General features: G+C 38.1%; 3 protein-coding genes across 3 annotated transcripts in view; 1 reads left to right on the top strand and 2 right to left on the bottom strand.

Annotated features, from left to right (window-relative positions):
• The window catches only part of SLC15A2 (solute carrier family 15 member 2), a 36,827-nt gene that overhangs the window by 8,927 nt on the left and 14,251 nt on the right, over positions 1 to 13,649 (bottom strand). The window contains exons 7-18 of the mRNA XM_029215394.1: positions 13,568 to 13,645; positions 8,247 to 8,329; positions 7,744 to 7,830; positions 7,481 to 7,570; positions 7,213 to 7,257; positions 6,097 to 6,129; positions 5,282 to 5,370; positions 4,083 to 4,164; positions 3,378 to 3,512; positions 2,290 to 2,454; positions 2,090 to 2,136; positions 357 to 467 (exon numbers count right to left, since the gene is read on the bottom strand). Of these exons, the coding sequence (XP_029071227.1) occupies positions 357 to 467; positions 2,090 to 2,136; positions 2,290 to 2,454; positions 3,378 to 3,512; positions 4,083 to 4,164; positions 5,282 to 5,370; positions 6,097 to 6,129; positions 7,213 to 7,257; positions 7,481 to 7,570; positions 7,744 to 7,830; positions 8,247 to 8,329; positions 13,568 to 13,645 (1,045 nt within the window). The remainder of the gene's footprint in view (positions 1 to 356; positions 468 to 2,089; positions 2,137 to 2,289; positions 2,455 to 3,377; positions 3,513 to 4,082; positions 4,165 to 5,281; positions 5,371 to 6,096; positions 6,130 to 7,212; positions 7,258 to 7,480; positions 7,571 to 7,743; positions 7,831 to 8,246; positions 8,330 to 13,567; positions 13,646 to 13,649) is intronic.
• The window catches only part of ILDR1 (immunoglobulin like domain containing receptor 1), a 94,278-nt gene that overhangs the window by 70,475 nt on the left and 10,154 nt on the right, over positions 1 to 13,649 (top strand). Inside the window, exons 8-9 of the transcript XR_003792434.1 lie at positions 1,970 to 2,220; positions 3,982 to 4,041. The gene's annotated coding sequence lies outside the window, so the exon portion shown is untranslated. The remainder of the gene's footprint in view (positions 1 to 1,969; positions 2,221 to 3,981; positions 4,042 to 13,649) is intronic.
• Positions 8,306 to 13,649, bottom strand: part of EAF2 (ELL associated factor 2) — a 77,439-nt gene continuing 72,095 nt past the window's right edge. Inside the window, exons 12-13 of the transcript XR_003792435.1 lie at positions 13,568 to 13,645; positions 8,306 to 8,329 (exon numbers count right to left, since the gene is read on the bottom strand). The gene's annotated coding sequence lies outside the window, so the exon portion shown is untranslated. The remainder of the gene's footprint in view (positions 8,330 to 13,567; positions 13,646 to 13,649) is intronic.

The following is a 13,649-nucleotide window of genomic DNA, read 5'->3' as shown; positions in this document are numbered from 1 at the left end:
TCTAAGTCTTATGAATTAGTGGAACAGCATAAAACAGTGAACCTGAAAGGATAAGCTCGAACGAGGTGTTAATAGGAGTTACCAAAGGGTAGGAGTGGAAGCCAGTAATAAACTGGCAAACCTCCCAGAGATGGCATTGTTGACTATACAGTATGGCCTTTACAACAAGCATGGTCTCAATATATCTATGCAGAAAAAGGTGAGACTGAGGGAAGGAGGCAAAGGTCGAAAGAGAGCAGGAATCTGTGTATATTTAAAATTAGCTGAGATATACCTAATCCTCCCACCTATATGCAAAGAAAGCATTTAAAAAACAGTTGTTGATAAAAGTAAAATTACAAGGGTAATGCTCTTACTCTCCTCTTTGCACAGTTCTGTAAGCAGACACACCATAGTCTTCTTCAACACCGAGGGAGGTATCTGTACCCAGGGAGATGTTGAGCTCTTCATGCAAAGTGTTAACAAACCTAAGGGTAGAGACATTGTTACAGATCAGACAGACTCTCCCACCTGATAAAAGGGCAGGGGCCTTTTCTGTTTTGTTTACTGCTATATGCCTAGTGCCTAGAATAGTGGCTGGCACATAAAAGGTACATGATGTATATTGTTAACTGTGTGAATAAATGAACTCACATGTAAGAAGCAATCAGTAGTCTTAGCTGTCCCTAACTTTTTCTTTCCTCAGGTATTAACTTTTTATCTGCCACACTCTCACCTGATTTCAGCTGGGATGACACTATTGTGATCACCCATGGCAGTCCGAGTCTCCTTACTAACCTACCTTAGGTGCACCTAACTTCTTTCCGTCTTCTAATGGTGTAATTCATCAACTGAGACTCCACTAAGAAAAATAATTATGTGTGTGTGTGTGTGTGTATATATATATATATATATATATATATATATGTATATGTATATGTATAAATACGTACCAGTATTTATATAAAACTGATACTTTATCCTCTTACAAATGAAGTCTGATTTGACTTATGCAAAACTCAGACTCCCAGCCCACAGTAGGTTGAGCTATCATTGTTTTGGGTCTGCAGATAACCCTGGACTCTTCCAGAACCATCTTTCTAGTCTTTTGAACCCGGGCCGCTAAATTGCTCCCTCAGTTTGGGTTTCTGGTAGCATTTGCATTGGTCCCTGGCCCATGGGATTAGAAGAGCAGTTCCCTCTAAAATCCTTGATATTGATTTCTGGACATTCAATCATCCTGCACTAACCTAGAAATTGCTCCCTTTCATCCTTCCTGGAGGTTCCCATTGCTCTCTGACCCAGGGAAGTCCTATCCTCATTGTTGTCTTACTTATTTTTGATCTGTTTACTTTTTCTGAAGCTGCATATGCAAAAGCAGATTATTATGACTGTTCCACCCTTCAGTGAAATTCAAACTTTTTATTGAAAGCTCTCCTCTAAAATGCTATTCTCAACAGCAACCATCTAATCTTGATGGCCATAGGCACATGCATCTGTCTATTTCATGTCAGATTCCTGCCCCAGTGAGCAGGTGACCCCCTTCAAGGTTCCATTTCTGTAAATGTCCCAGGCTGTCTAACAAGACCTTCAGCCTTACCTAGATTCAAAACCAAGTCTTTTGACTTCAAGTGTGTTGCCTTTACTAAACCATGAGGCCCCTATAGGTTTATTTTAAATTTTACTTAAAAAACACAGTAACTATAAAAGATATTCAACTACCAATAACAAAGGGAGGATTATTTGCTTACTTCTAAATTTCTCTCTGGTGATCACAGAGAGGAAAGAATTCAGTTATTTTCCTAAGAGCAAGATAAGTGGATAAAATTCAGCAGAAGAGATTTATGTTGCAGAGCACAGGGGGCGTACATAAATACAGGGTCATCTTTGAATACCACATGAGAAAGCAAGCCAAAAGACTTGGTTTTGAATCTATGCTTCTCACTGCCCTGGGAAATGCCTTCTGACACTAATTCTCTTGACATTCTAGGAAGAGAATCCCTGTACAAGACAAGTAGAATGTGAAGTCTCTTCATGTGAAGCCCCACAGATCAGAAGAGACCCAAGATTCAAGAGAACAGAGAGGCCTGGGTCTCCTTGGCATCCAAACCTCATGGCTGTCATCCCATTGGTTGTTTTGTTTTCTTCATCCTTTACCTACAATAGAGGGAAGTAAACATCAGTTACAGCTGACAAGAGGGAACTGATAATCAGAAACTTTGATCATCATTCATATCCTTGGTAAGATATTGATGAGCCCAGTCATTGTACTCTAAGATAATTTGGAAACTAGGCCATTCCTCAACTTACCATCATGCTAGAAATACTTTTCCCATCTTCTCGAATGATCAGAGTGTACCATTTTTTCTCCTCCACAGAATGCTCAGTGTAGACAGACAAATTGTGATATTTCAGTTGGAAGTGGAAATTCTGGCTTTTTGTCTTCAGGTGGAGTTTGGAATAGTGTGGCATTTTCTATAGAATGAAGAGCCTGTCACACTCACCTTCTACCCCATCTTGGACATCACAATCTCATAGTAACCCAGGGCAGGTGACCTCATTAGATACTTTCAACATTACCCTTTAACCTAGTATTTCCATTTCTAGAAATATACCATAGGAGTAATTAGAGACTTGAATAAAGATTTATGAGTACGGATGTTCATTATAGAATTATGTATAATAACAAAAAAATTAAATACCTATAAGGAAATATTTTACTAAGCCATGTTATATCCACAGAATAGAATATTATGTATCCATTAAAATCACATTCTCAAAGTTTACCTAAGGGCATGGGAAAATGCTTATGATGGTTAATGTTAAAAAAAAATCAAGGTCAATACAGCATATAGTGTTTCAACACTTTTTCAAAATTTGTTTATTCATTTATACAAAAATGCTAACTATGATTATCTCCATGTGATGGATTTATAGGTGGTTTTTATATCTTTTGACATACTCCCCAATTTTCTACAATAAGTGTATATTACTTTTATTGTTTAAAAAATATTTTTAAATGAATATTTCAGAATATGTATAATATAGTAGTGAAAATATGCAAGCCAAACTCTTCCACTGGGTGTGTGTTACAAGGCAGTTTGAAATAATAACACAAATTACAACCTATTGAGAGACATTATGCTAAGCACTTTACGTATAATATTTATCCTTACAATAGCTTATGACATAAAAATTATTGCCATTTTACAGATGCTAAAACTGAGGCTTAGAGATCGAATAACTTGTTCAGGGTCTTATAGCTAGGGAATGGCAGAACCAGGAATTGGACTGGGGCAGTTTGACTCCCCAAGTGCATGCTCTTCACCACTGTATTATGCTGCTGCCTTGGCACATAATCTGAATGTGTTTCTGATTCATTCAAGTCCATACATCACCTGAAAGGATTTGACAGACTCTGCCAACAGAGAGTTGTTTTCATCTCCCAGCACTGTAACCTTCACCTCATTATCTGCCAGATTCAAGACTTGTAGGAAAATCTCTTGGGAATCTGGTTGGGGTGGGGCCATTTCCTTAGGACAGAGAACACATGTTAGAATTACCAACAAATAACCCTTCAGATACCATGAAAACACATACCTCAGTCCTTTCTCGACAGCCTAGCTGTCAGGAGGACACAGTTTCCTACCTCTAAAGAGCATTTGGCTTAGAAAACTCTGAAGGCAGTTTGGAGGGGGTAAACACCAGCTCAATATAGCAAGCACTGATGCCAGGTAACAAACTCCATGCCTTTTGACTGAGCTGTGGCCTCATACATCATTCCCTAATAGTGGCTATTCAATCTGCCAAAAGTTATTTGTTTGAGTGTCTGGTAAGCTATCTAAGAGATGGTTATATATCTTGGATACCGGTGTTTGGAAATTCCTTGACAATATACTCTGAATCACTCAGGTGGGAGGTGGGCTTCATTTTGCACTGCTGCTTTACCCCTGTATCTACTCATTGACCACAAACACTTATTATGCACCTTCTTTAAAACAGGTACTGTGCTTAGGGCCCAGGGAATCAAGATTGAACAAGTCAGAAAAGTGAACAAAATAGGTATGGTCCTGCCCTCATGGCTTAAGATTTATTGTACTCACATTAATTTTTATCTCTACAGTAGCAGCAACTGCAAAGGCCAGGCATGCTAGGATCATACCAACAGCCATTTTCCTAAGTGATCTATAGGGGAAAGAAAGAGACAATTATAGCTAAACTCTAGACTCTAAAGAATAAAATCTAAACCCCCTAAGCTTAGCTAATTTGGTCCCAATTACTTTTCAAAGTATTGCCTCCCCTTCATATAACCTTCTTTCTACTTTTACTTGAGTCATACTGAATTGTTCTCTGTAATGCACCAAATTTTTCCCTCTATCTTTGCTTATGATTTTTTATCCATTATGTCATAATAACAAAAATAATAGTAATATAGCCAGATTTACTGAACATTTACCATATACCAGTCACTATATATTATTACCTCCTTTTCCTCTCCTTCAGAAGTCTTTCTTGACCCTGGCCTCTCTCTTCCATCTCTGCATTTCCCTGGCACTTTGCTTTCCTTCTTAGGGCACTTAACATATTTCACCTTGTTGCAATAATTAACCTTGCATATTTTCTAGCTTCCTTACTAAAGAGTAAACTCCTTAAGAGCAAGATTTGTGCTTTTACATTTGCATAGCACTTGGTGCTGAACTCAATAAACTGCTCAATAAATGAGTAAATGACAAAAGGTCATCTGAATATGGTAAGTGGTTATCAAAAGGAAATTGCTATTAAATCAGAAATTAGAGAAAACTTAACACCCTCCTCTGTCAAACTTTACAAAAAATAACACTTCTATTTAGAAGGGGGGGAAAGCAGTAATTAGGGACAATTCTATCCCCACTCTTATGAGGTCCCCCATTTGTTTCATAGGGACAGTGGAAGATTTAAAGGGATTAGTTATCCTCAAAGGCTCTGGACTTCTTTGAAGAGGCAACTTTCAAGAACAAAGCAACAAGTTGGTTTAGGAGCCTAATCTCACATACTTTGTGACTTCCCATGAAGTATAGTCCTAACTCTTCAACATCACATACGTAAGTCTGCAGTAATGGCTTGGACTCTCTATCATAAGAATTAATTAGATCTAATTCCCGTCCTTCAGTATTAACAGGCGTTTAATCTAACATGGATAAACAGAAGCAGAAAAATGATAAATCAAAACAAATCATCACTAAGTAGAAAAGATATTGACTCTTTATCATACTGGGCAAATGTTGAGTCAGTTTGGAGCAACATAGGCATAGTGAGCACTTACGTGAAGTTAATGCCACACTTGGAGACCAGAGGATAAATGACAAGGTCAAACAATGGGATGAAGATAAGAACCAAAAAGGGATTTAGTACCTGTAACACCATGGTAAAAGGGATTAGTTACAATGTTCTTCTATCATGAGTGTGAGCATGTGCTCTCATTTGCATGTGTGCACTCTCTCTCACATCCAAACACACTTTCATCATACTATGTACAGAATGATTCCACATCCTTCAGTCTCTTTACACCCAAGACTCTATTTCCCCTGCATAGCACATTATCTTCCAAATATCCCAAGGAACCAGTTTCACTCTGAACCTGTTTTTCTGTCAATCAACTGGGAGCTTTCCCCTCCCATTTTCACTTATCTTCTTCAGCACCACAGCCAAGGGAAAAATGTCATGGCCAGGAGAAAGGAATGAGAGAAGGAAGAATTGGGGATTGTTGAACAAGAGTTTAAAAAGATACCTGGGAGTCACCAATAAACAGAGATTCTGATTTTGTTGCTCACACGACAAAGCCTTATACTTTCTTTGACAATATTTCCATGATACTTGACATGGAAAAAAATCCAGTGCTTATACTTTCCCTGTGAGCTCAAAACTCAGTCTCCCTGGAGTTGATCAGGAGCTACTTACTTAACAGAGGATGTGAAAGAGAAGTGTGGGGCTTAAAGAGAATATTTTCATTCCTATGTTTAGCTCTCCTCAGCATACAAGGAAAAAAGCATCAAATTATGGTTGGTAATCCTACTACTACAGGTAATGGTGTAGATGAGGAAAGAAATAAGTACCCGGGACTATAGAGAAGTCTCCTACCTGCATCTGGTCAGGCTGAAGCACAAAAAAACCCTGAAACATGATAACAAATCACATTAAGATGGTGGCCTAAAGAAAAAAAAAAGCCTAGATCAACCATCTTGCTAATTAGCAGGTGAGAAGCTTAAGGTAAAATCCATCAGGTCTTTGGTTCAGGATCACTATTATCCTTGTAAGGGTATGCCAGGGGTGGGGGGTGGGGTGGGGGGGGTGGGGGGGGGAAAGAGACTGGGAATGGCTTTAGGCTATGTCTCCTGAAGGCAGATGGGCTTAAGGGAGAATCTTATTTTCTGTTCACTATGCTTTCTTTAACTTGAAAGAGAATAAAGTCAGTGTGTTTTTTATTAATCTCAGTAACTGCAGTCGTAGGTGGTAATAATATGACGGACAAGACATCATGGTTAGGGTGAAGACTCCCACTGACACACAGTGTTTCTGAAGTTGTTCTCCAGGAGGTCAAAAAGAGGACAAACATGGTAAATCCTGGACAGCCAGGGGAAGGAAAAAGGTGAAATTATATTAAGCAGGCTCCAAACAGACTGGCATCATAAAACCCTGGCATCATTCCACCCTGCCCTCTTCACAGCTGAGATGATAGAAAAACAATACAATAATCTAGGAAGTGGGAACAAATGAGAGAAGCATTTTTGCCAATGAATGGAAATTGGAAAAAGAGGAAATAATGTTTACAAGTTTCCCATTATTTCTGTATCCATGTACAAAATACCCCACCTCTGGGTCCTCTGCTGTTAGCCCTGCCTAAGAGATGGTGTCAATTGTGTTGTAGCAGCAATCAAACCTGCTGTTCCCTGGCCAGGCTTAGATGGAAGAAAACATCCACTTCCCCAGGCTCTATCACTTCATTTGCTATCCTCTCAATGCTTCTTTGAATACATTTAAACCTTTCCATCCTTACATTTCTGATTTCTAAAGATAAGATTCTGCTTTTTATTTCTAGATTTGCTTTCTTTATTTTGCCTACTCAGTATCTTCATGCTAAAGGCACATCTATTATGATCTTATGTCAGTTTTCAGGCAAAAACACAAAGAAATTTCTCCTTAATATGGATTATAAAGAAAATGATAGACTTCCCTGGAAAAATCTCTGCTACTCACCAAATTCCCATTCATCCTGGTGGCTTGCAAGGTCCATCGTGAGCCCTAGAGCAAACAGATGCTATTAAAAGAAATCCTTTTCTCTGAGAGGGAAGGGGCTGGAGGAAGGGGTAGCTTTCAAAAGAACTATTCTTTTTTTTTTTTTTAACATCTTTATTAGAGTATAATTGTTTTACAATGATGTGTTAGTTTCTGCTGTATAACAAAGTGAATCAGCTATACGTATACATATATTCCCATGTCCCCTCCCTCGTGTCTCCATTCTTACCTGCTGATCCAAAAGAGCCCAGAACATGGGCAATGGGATATAAAGAAATAGTACCCTGGTCAGTGCCTTCACATCCATAATGAGCTGCCTCTGCAAGAAGGGGTGAGAAGGAACAGGCTGAATTGCCAGATAGGGTTTTCTTGCTTACAGTAGAAGTGGCCCAGAACAGTAAGAGAAGAGGTCAAATACAGCAGGAGGGAATCAGTTTGGACATTAGGAAAGACTACATGGAGGCATCAGATGTTTCTGCAGTTCCAACTTACTGGGTATTTCTCAGCTGCCCAGTCCAGCCAGTGCTCTCGCTTCGGAATGTCCGCAGAACGGTTCTTCAAACGGTTGGAAATGGCAAACTAGGGCAGAGCGTAGATATCAGAGGAGAGACCAAAAAAAATCCCCTGCTTTTTCCAATTCATTATCTCTTCCCTTAAACACACATAACTCTTAAGTGACTTACTCCAACCTTTTGATTTCATCAGGCATTGAATTTCAGAATATTTCAAATCTAATTTTACCTATCCTTATTTTCTGTTGGTAACATACATAACTACATTTCAGAAGACTTTTGCCCATTTTTAAAAATGATTACATTATTTTTAACTTAATGGTTAAGTAGAGGCACAGAGGGAAGACCGATTAATCTCAGTTTGCCAAAAGGCACAGTAGAGCAGAGGTCATTGAGAGAAGCCATGTTTGAAGGCCTATATGCTCAGCACAGCATCTCTTTCCCTTTGACTGAAAAAGGTAGGTAAACAATTCATGGACTTACCCAGATACATCTGACAACTTGAGTCACTATGTTTCCTTCAGGAGGTGGTTTTCTGTATATTTTGCTTCCCATTGCAAACACAACTGCAGTTGATAGACAAATAAAGTTCTTAGCTTCTCATTTAGCACATTCAGTATGTAAACACTAAGGACAGAATGCTGAAATATAGGAGTAACTGGCACATCTCATAAAGGGAGGGAAATGACTGACGCTATCTGACTTTGGAGTTAGAAAAACTATGGGAGCCAAAATGGTCAGTGTTGAGACTTTCCTGTTATCACAGAAATGAAAGTCACCTTTGAATTCTCACTCTTCTTTCTTCATCTCTACATCTGACATATTAGGAACTTTCACTGACCCTCTGTCTTCAGTGCATTTCCTGCCTGCCCCCTCTTTTGCATCACCACTGCTGTGACTCTTGTGTAGGACCTCATAACTTCTACCCTGCATTATCAAAATGGCCACCAACTAGTTTCTCAGTCCTGTTCTCTTCTTCTTTTATCTGATGCCAAATTAAAATCCTTTTTCCAGGACCTGCCTAACAAGCCCAAACTCCTGGCATGGAAGGCCTTCCCAAATTCATTATTATCCTGGTGGTTATTATTATCATTAATGATCTCTTGAAGATTTATTATTATATGTAAAGTGTTAGGCATTTTACATTCAGTACTGATTTAACCTGACAAAATATGTAATACTCTATTTTACACATGAAGAAATCAAGGATTAAAGAAATTAAGCAATCTGTACAAGAAAGTGCCAGAAACTGCATTTTTGACCTGAGGCCTGACTCAAGAATCTATACTCTTAACCACCATAAAGCACCTCATTCATTCATTCTTCCATTACACACTCTGCTAGATACTACTGGTAATAAAGATAAAAAAGAGGTGGCCCCTGTCTGCAATGGAGCTCCCCCTCAACCTACCACTTTCCACTTTACCTTTCATTATTCTCCATTTGGCACCTTATCCTCTAACCACTATTCATCATTCCTATGAAAAATTCTTTTCTGTTCTATTTCTGTTCTTGAGCTCATTCTCTTTCCCTCAACGCCCATCTTTATCCTTTAACCACATCTCCACAGTTATCTATAGGTGAATTTAATTTTCTTATTTTCTCCTTTATTTTACCAGCAATGAGATATTAGTTTTATAATTATAAAAAAGTAAATTTTTTTCAAGTTTATTAAATTTAACTAAAATCCGTGAGAAACCTCCATCTTGGTACCCTCCCAGATGTACTTTCCTCCTGAATGGACTTCCCAGCTCTAGCCAGATGCCCCTCTAGTAGATCTGCTACCCAAGATGCTTTTCTCAGTGACCAGTAGCAATTTCCAATATCCTTACATCTAGAATGCCTGAATCACCTTACTTTTCTCTATCTTAACTTTCTAATTTCTCCATTCCTCTCAGTCAGATTCACTCTACCACTTTTTCTTTATTTATCCTCTCAGTTTTCCCAAAGCTTCTCCAAATAGCACCCTTTACCTACCACAGCCTTCTTACTGTTGATAGAAAAAATAGTTCAGAGAAAAGAATGCTAATCCTGGGAGACCAGTGGGCAGATAAAGAGGTATCTAGATAAGTGGAAGATTTTGGACAGGAAATAGACTGCTCTTGAAACTAAGAATGATCCTAGAAAGAGGCTGAAATTCTCAGGAATTCTGGTCTAAAAAGTGACAGTGAAGTGATAAAAGGAAGACCTTGACAAGTTCACACTTAAATTTCAAGGCCACTTAACTAAAGAAGCTGAGTAGGGACCTTGAGTTTCTCTACCATCTCCTCCCACTAGTAGACGTTGCCTCTTACTTCACAAAGAAGATAGAAGGCTTCAAATGAAAACCCCCTCAACTTCTTGCCACCAAATCTATTAACTTCTGTATCCACACCCATCCTCTCCTCTCTCCATTTAGGTGAGGGTGATTGATGTTCCTCCTCCTGTATAAAGGCAATTGTGCCATGTGTGCTTTCATACTGATTATACTGTTTTATCTTACATCTTCAACATGTTTCTTTACTGGAGTCTTCCTAATGACATTCAAGCATGCTCAACATCCTCTCTTGACTCCATGTCACCTTTCAGCTATAAATACTGTCTTCCCTTTCATCCCTCTTATTCACTTCCCAATTTACTCTAATTAGTCTCGAATCTCCACCAATCTACCATAGATGATATCATCAAATCAATGACCCTCTTGTCACTATATTTAATGGACATTTTCCACCCTTATCTTGCTTTCCCAGTCAGTAACATTTGTTACTCTGAATGAGTCCCTTCTTGAAATCCTCTTGGTAGCCAAGATAGAACAACTATCACTTTGGCCATTCCTTCTTAGTCTCATTTGTGGGTTTCCCCTCTTTGCCTGTCTTTTTTTGTTGTTAACTGTTGAACCCTTTACCTAATTCAAATACAAAATTTGACCCTTAACACATTTTTATTGTAAAGGAAATACAAGAACTTACAAGTAAATGCTGGCTTGTATAAAGGTATGCTCAACACTGAATAATCTCATTTAATAATATAAATACATAACAAAGAATTGACAATCTATATATTGGAGAAAATAATCATTATTAAGTTTTCATTACATTAAGACTCATTCCCATACAAATTTGAAACATTATTCTAAAGGTTTATGCCATAGAGATTGCCCCTTAATTTGATTCTGGCATTAATGAAATCACCCTGGTTCTCAAAATACGATTTTTGCCTCTCCATTTGCACTGTTTTTTTCCTACCTGGAGAGCCATTCCCCAACTTTTCTTTTGTGAATCTTTATTTGAATAACTTCAGTGCAACCTAGTTACTCATGCCTTTGCTGCACTTCCTTGTAGATATCTTTATTTCTGCACTTATCACAGTGAATAGAACTTCATTGTTCACTTATCTGTATCTTTACCAGGAAAATAAAATTCCTTGCAAATAGGTACCATAACTTGTTTATCTCTAATTCCTGGTGCTTAGATCATTTGACTGTCTTTTAAATACCAGTGTTCCTCACGGTTCTATCCTTGCTGTCTTTTTACCGTACTCTTATTATCTCTTAGTTATTCCATCCATTTTCATGAATTAATTGCTATACATATATTAATAGCTCCAGATCTTTATAGCTGAAACATTTCTTCTGAACTTTAAACCTGTATTTCCAAATAAATGTTTGATACTCCCAATTAAATGTTCCAAGGACATCTAAAATGTAACATGTCCAAAACTAAATTCATTAGTATTGCCCCAAACCTCTTCTTCCTTATTATCAGTTAATGACCCTACTATCCACCATTTGCTCAAGCCAGAGCCCTACATTCAATCTTGGCTTTTCTTCTCCCTTACTTTCACACATCTAATCATACCAAGTTTGTCAATTCTGTCAGGGCCAAGGAGGGTGAGCTAAGTGAGGCACTCACCTTGAGCACAAAATTTAAGGGAGTACCAAAATTCAGTAATCAAGACAAAGGGTATCCTTGTCTCACCCTTAACCCATTTTTTCTCCACACTACAGTCAGAAATACCACTGAAAAATAAAAATCTAACCATCATTCCTCTATTCAAAATCCTTTTGAAGCTCCCTACTAGTCTCCTGATAAAGTTCTAATTCCTTAGTAGGTTAAAAGGCCCTTCATTATCTAGTTTCTGTCAATTTCTCCTATCTTTCCATTTATGCTCCAGGCAATTTGAATTCCTTTAAGGCCTTCAAATATGTCATACTATTTCTCATCTCCTTGTCTTACAGATACCGTGTCCTATTTCTGTTTCACTTTCAATCTTTTCTTTGATTAATCTTTGAATTAATTGCTGCTAATCCTTTAGGTCTTACCTTACACATCATTTCTTTCCTGACCCTCGAAGTCTTAGTCAGATATCCCTCCTATGTGTTCCTATAGCTTTCTCTGTATTTCACCAGCTGTGACAGTGATCATACTATATTGAAATTTCCTGTTTTCTTATCTGTCTCCCTCCTCCTGCTAGACCAAATAAATTATTTGAAAGCATGAATTCTGTAGCTATCTAATTCACCAGTGTGACCCCAAAACCTAGCATAGAATCTGACACACAAACGGCTCATTAAGTCAATGTCTATCAAATTAATGAGTGAAAAAAATCAAATGAATAAATTTAATTATAGTGAAAAGTCAGAGAACTGACTTATTAGTACCCAGAAAATTGAAGCAGCTGACTAATGATGACAGCTAACACTTATTTAACATTTCATAATTTATTAAACATTTCCATTACAGCATCTCTTTTGATCTTCATAATTACTCTGATATGTAAATAATATTATTGTGCAATGATCCAGAGAAAAAGACATAGTACTAATCAGAGGAAAACCAGGAAAATATTTGGCTTCAAAGGGAGAAGGAAGCAGAGAATGTATTATCACAGGGCTCCAGGAATTACGCATAAATTTCCTTGGAATTGGAATTGCAATCTGATATAATAATATTAGCCCCCCCCCCAACCCCCGGTAGAAAATAATCAGATGGAACATTGAGTCTCTGGGCTCTTTATCCTCTATTGAGCTCTTTATGTGTTTGGACTGGATATCTTCCAGTGGGGGGTGTCACCCAAAGGCTCAGTGTGAGAACAGGTTTCCAGGTCAATGATTAGAAACAATCATGTCCAAGTTTCCCCTTAGGCTGTGTAAACTAAGCAACACACACATCCCCCTTCCACTTCCATTGCTGGGTTCCCTGTGGTAAAGAGAATGCCACTTGATCTAAGTTGCATCAGTTTCCCCCTACTTATCCAACTTCTCTTATTCTCTTTGCTTAAGAGCAAACTTCTTGGGAGCATTGCAGAGCAGGGCAGAAACGGCTAAACCTAGAAGCTACTTTAAAAGGCCCAACGAATTTTAAAAGTCTTTCAATTACCAGATAAATAACCATCAGATGAAATAAGCTAGTTCAAAAGGAAGGATTATTTTCCTTGCTTCATTATATACTGTAGTGTAGATCAGTACATCTCAACCTTGACTACACATTAGAATCACCTAGATACTTAAAAAATTACAGATGCCAAGGCCTTATCCCACAGAGATCCTGATTTAATTAGTCCTACATAGGGTCCAGGGATCAGTCTTTCTTAAAGCTCTCTAGGAAACTTCTTATTAGTTATGTAACCTTGGGAACTTTTTTTTGAGGTTTCTGACTTTATTCAGTTAATTTATCTCCAACGTCTAGGGAAAACCCCTATAATAACACTTACCTAATAGGTTAGTGTGAGGACTGAATGAAATAGTTTGTGTAAAGTGCTTACATCACCCTTTACATGTGGAAGGCATCAGTGGCTATTAGTTTCCTTTGCCCCACTGCACTTACCAAGAGCTATCACCATAAGCAATCCTGGAACTCCAAAAGCCAATGCATAGCAGTCTTTCCCAAAACATTGCACATCTCCTAC

Source organism: Monodon monoceros, unplaced genomic scaffold (genome assembly GCF_005190385.1).
Source record: "Monodon monoceros isolate NGI ecotype Baffin Bay Population unplaced genomic scaffold, NGI_Narwhal_1 Super_Scaffold_11, whole genome shotgun sequence".
Lineage (NCBI taxonomy): Eukaryota > Metazoa > Chordata > Mammalia > Artiodactyla > Monodontidae > Monodon > Monodon monoceros.
This window is presented reverse-complemented; position numbering and strand designations above follow the sequence as displayed.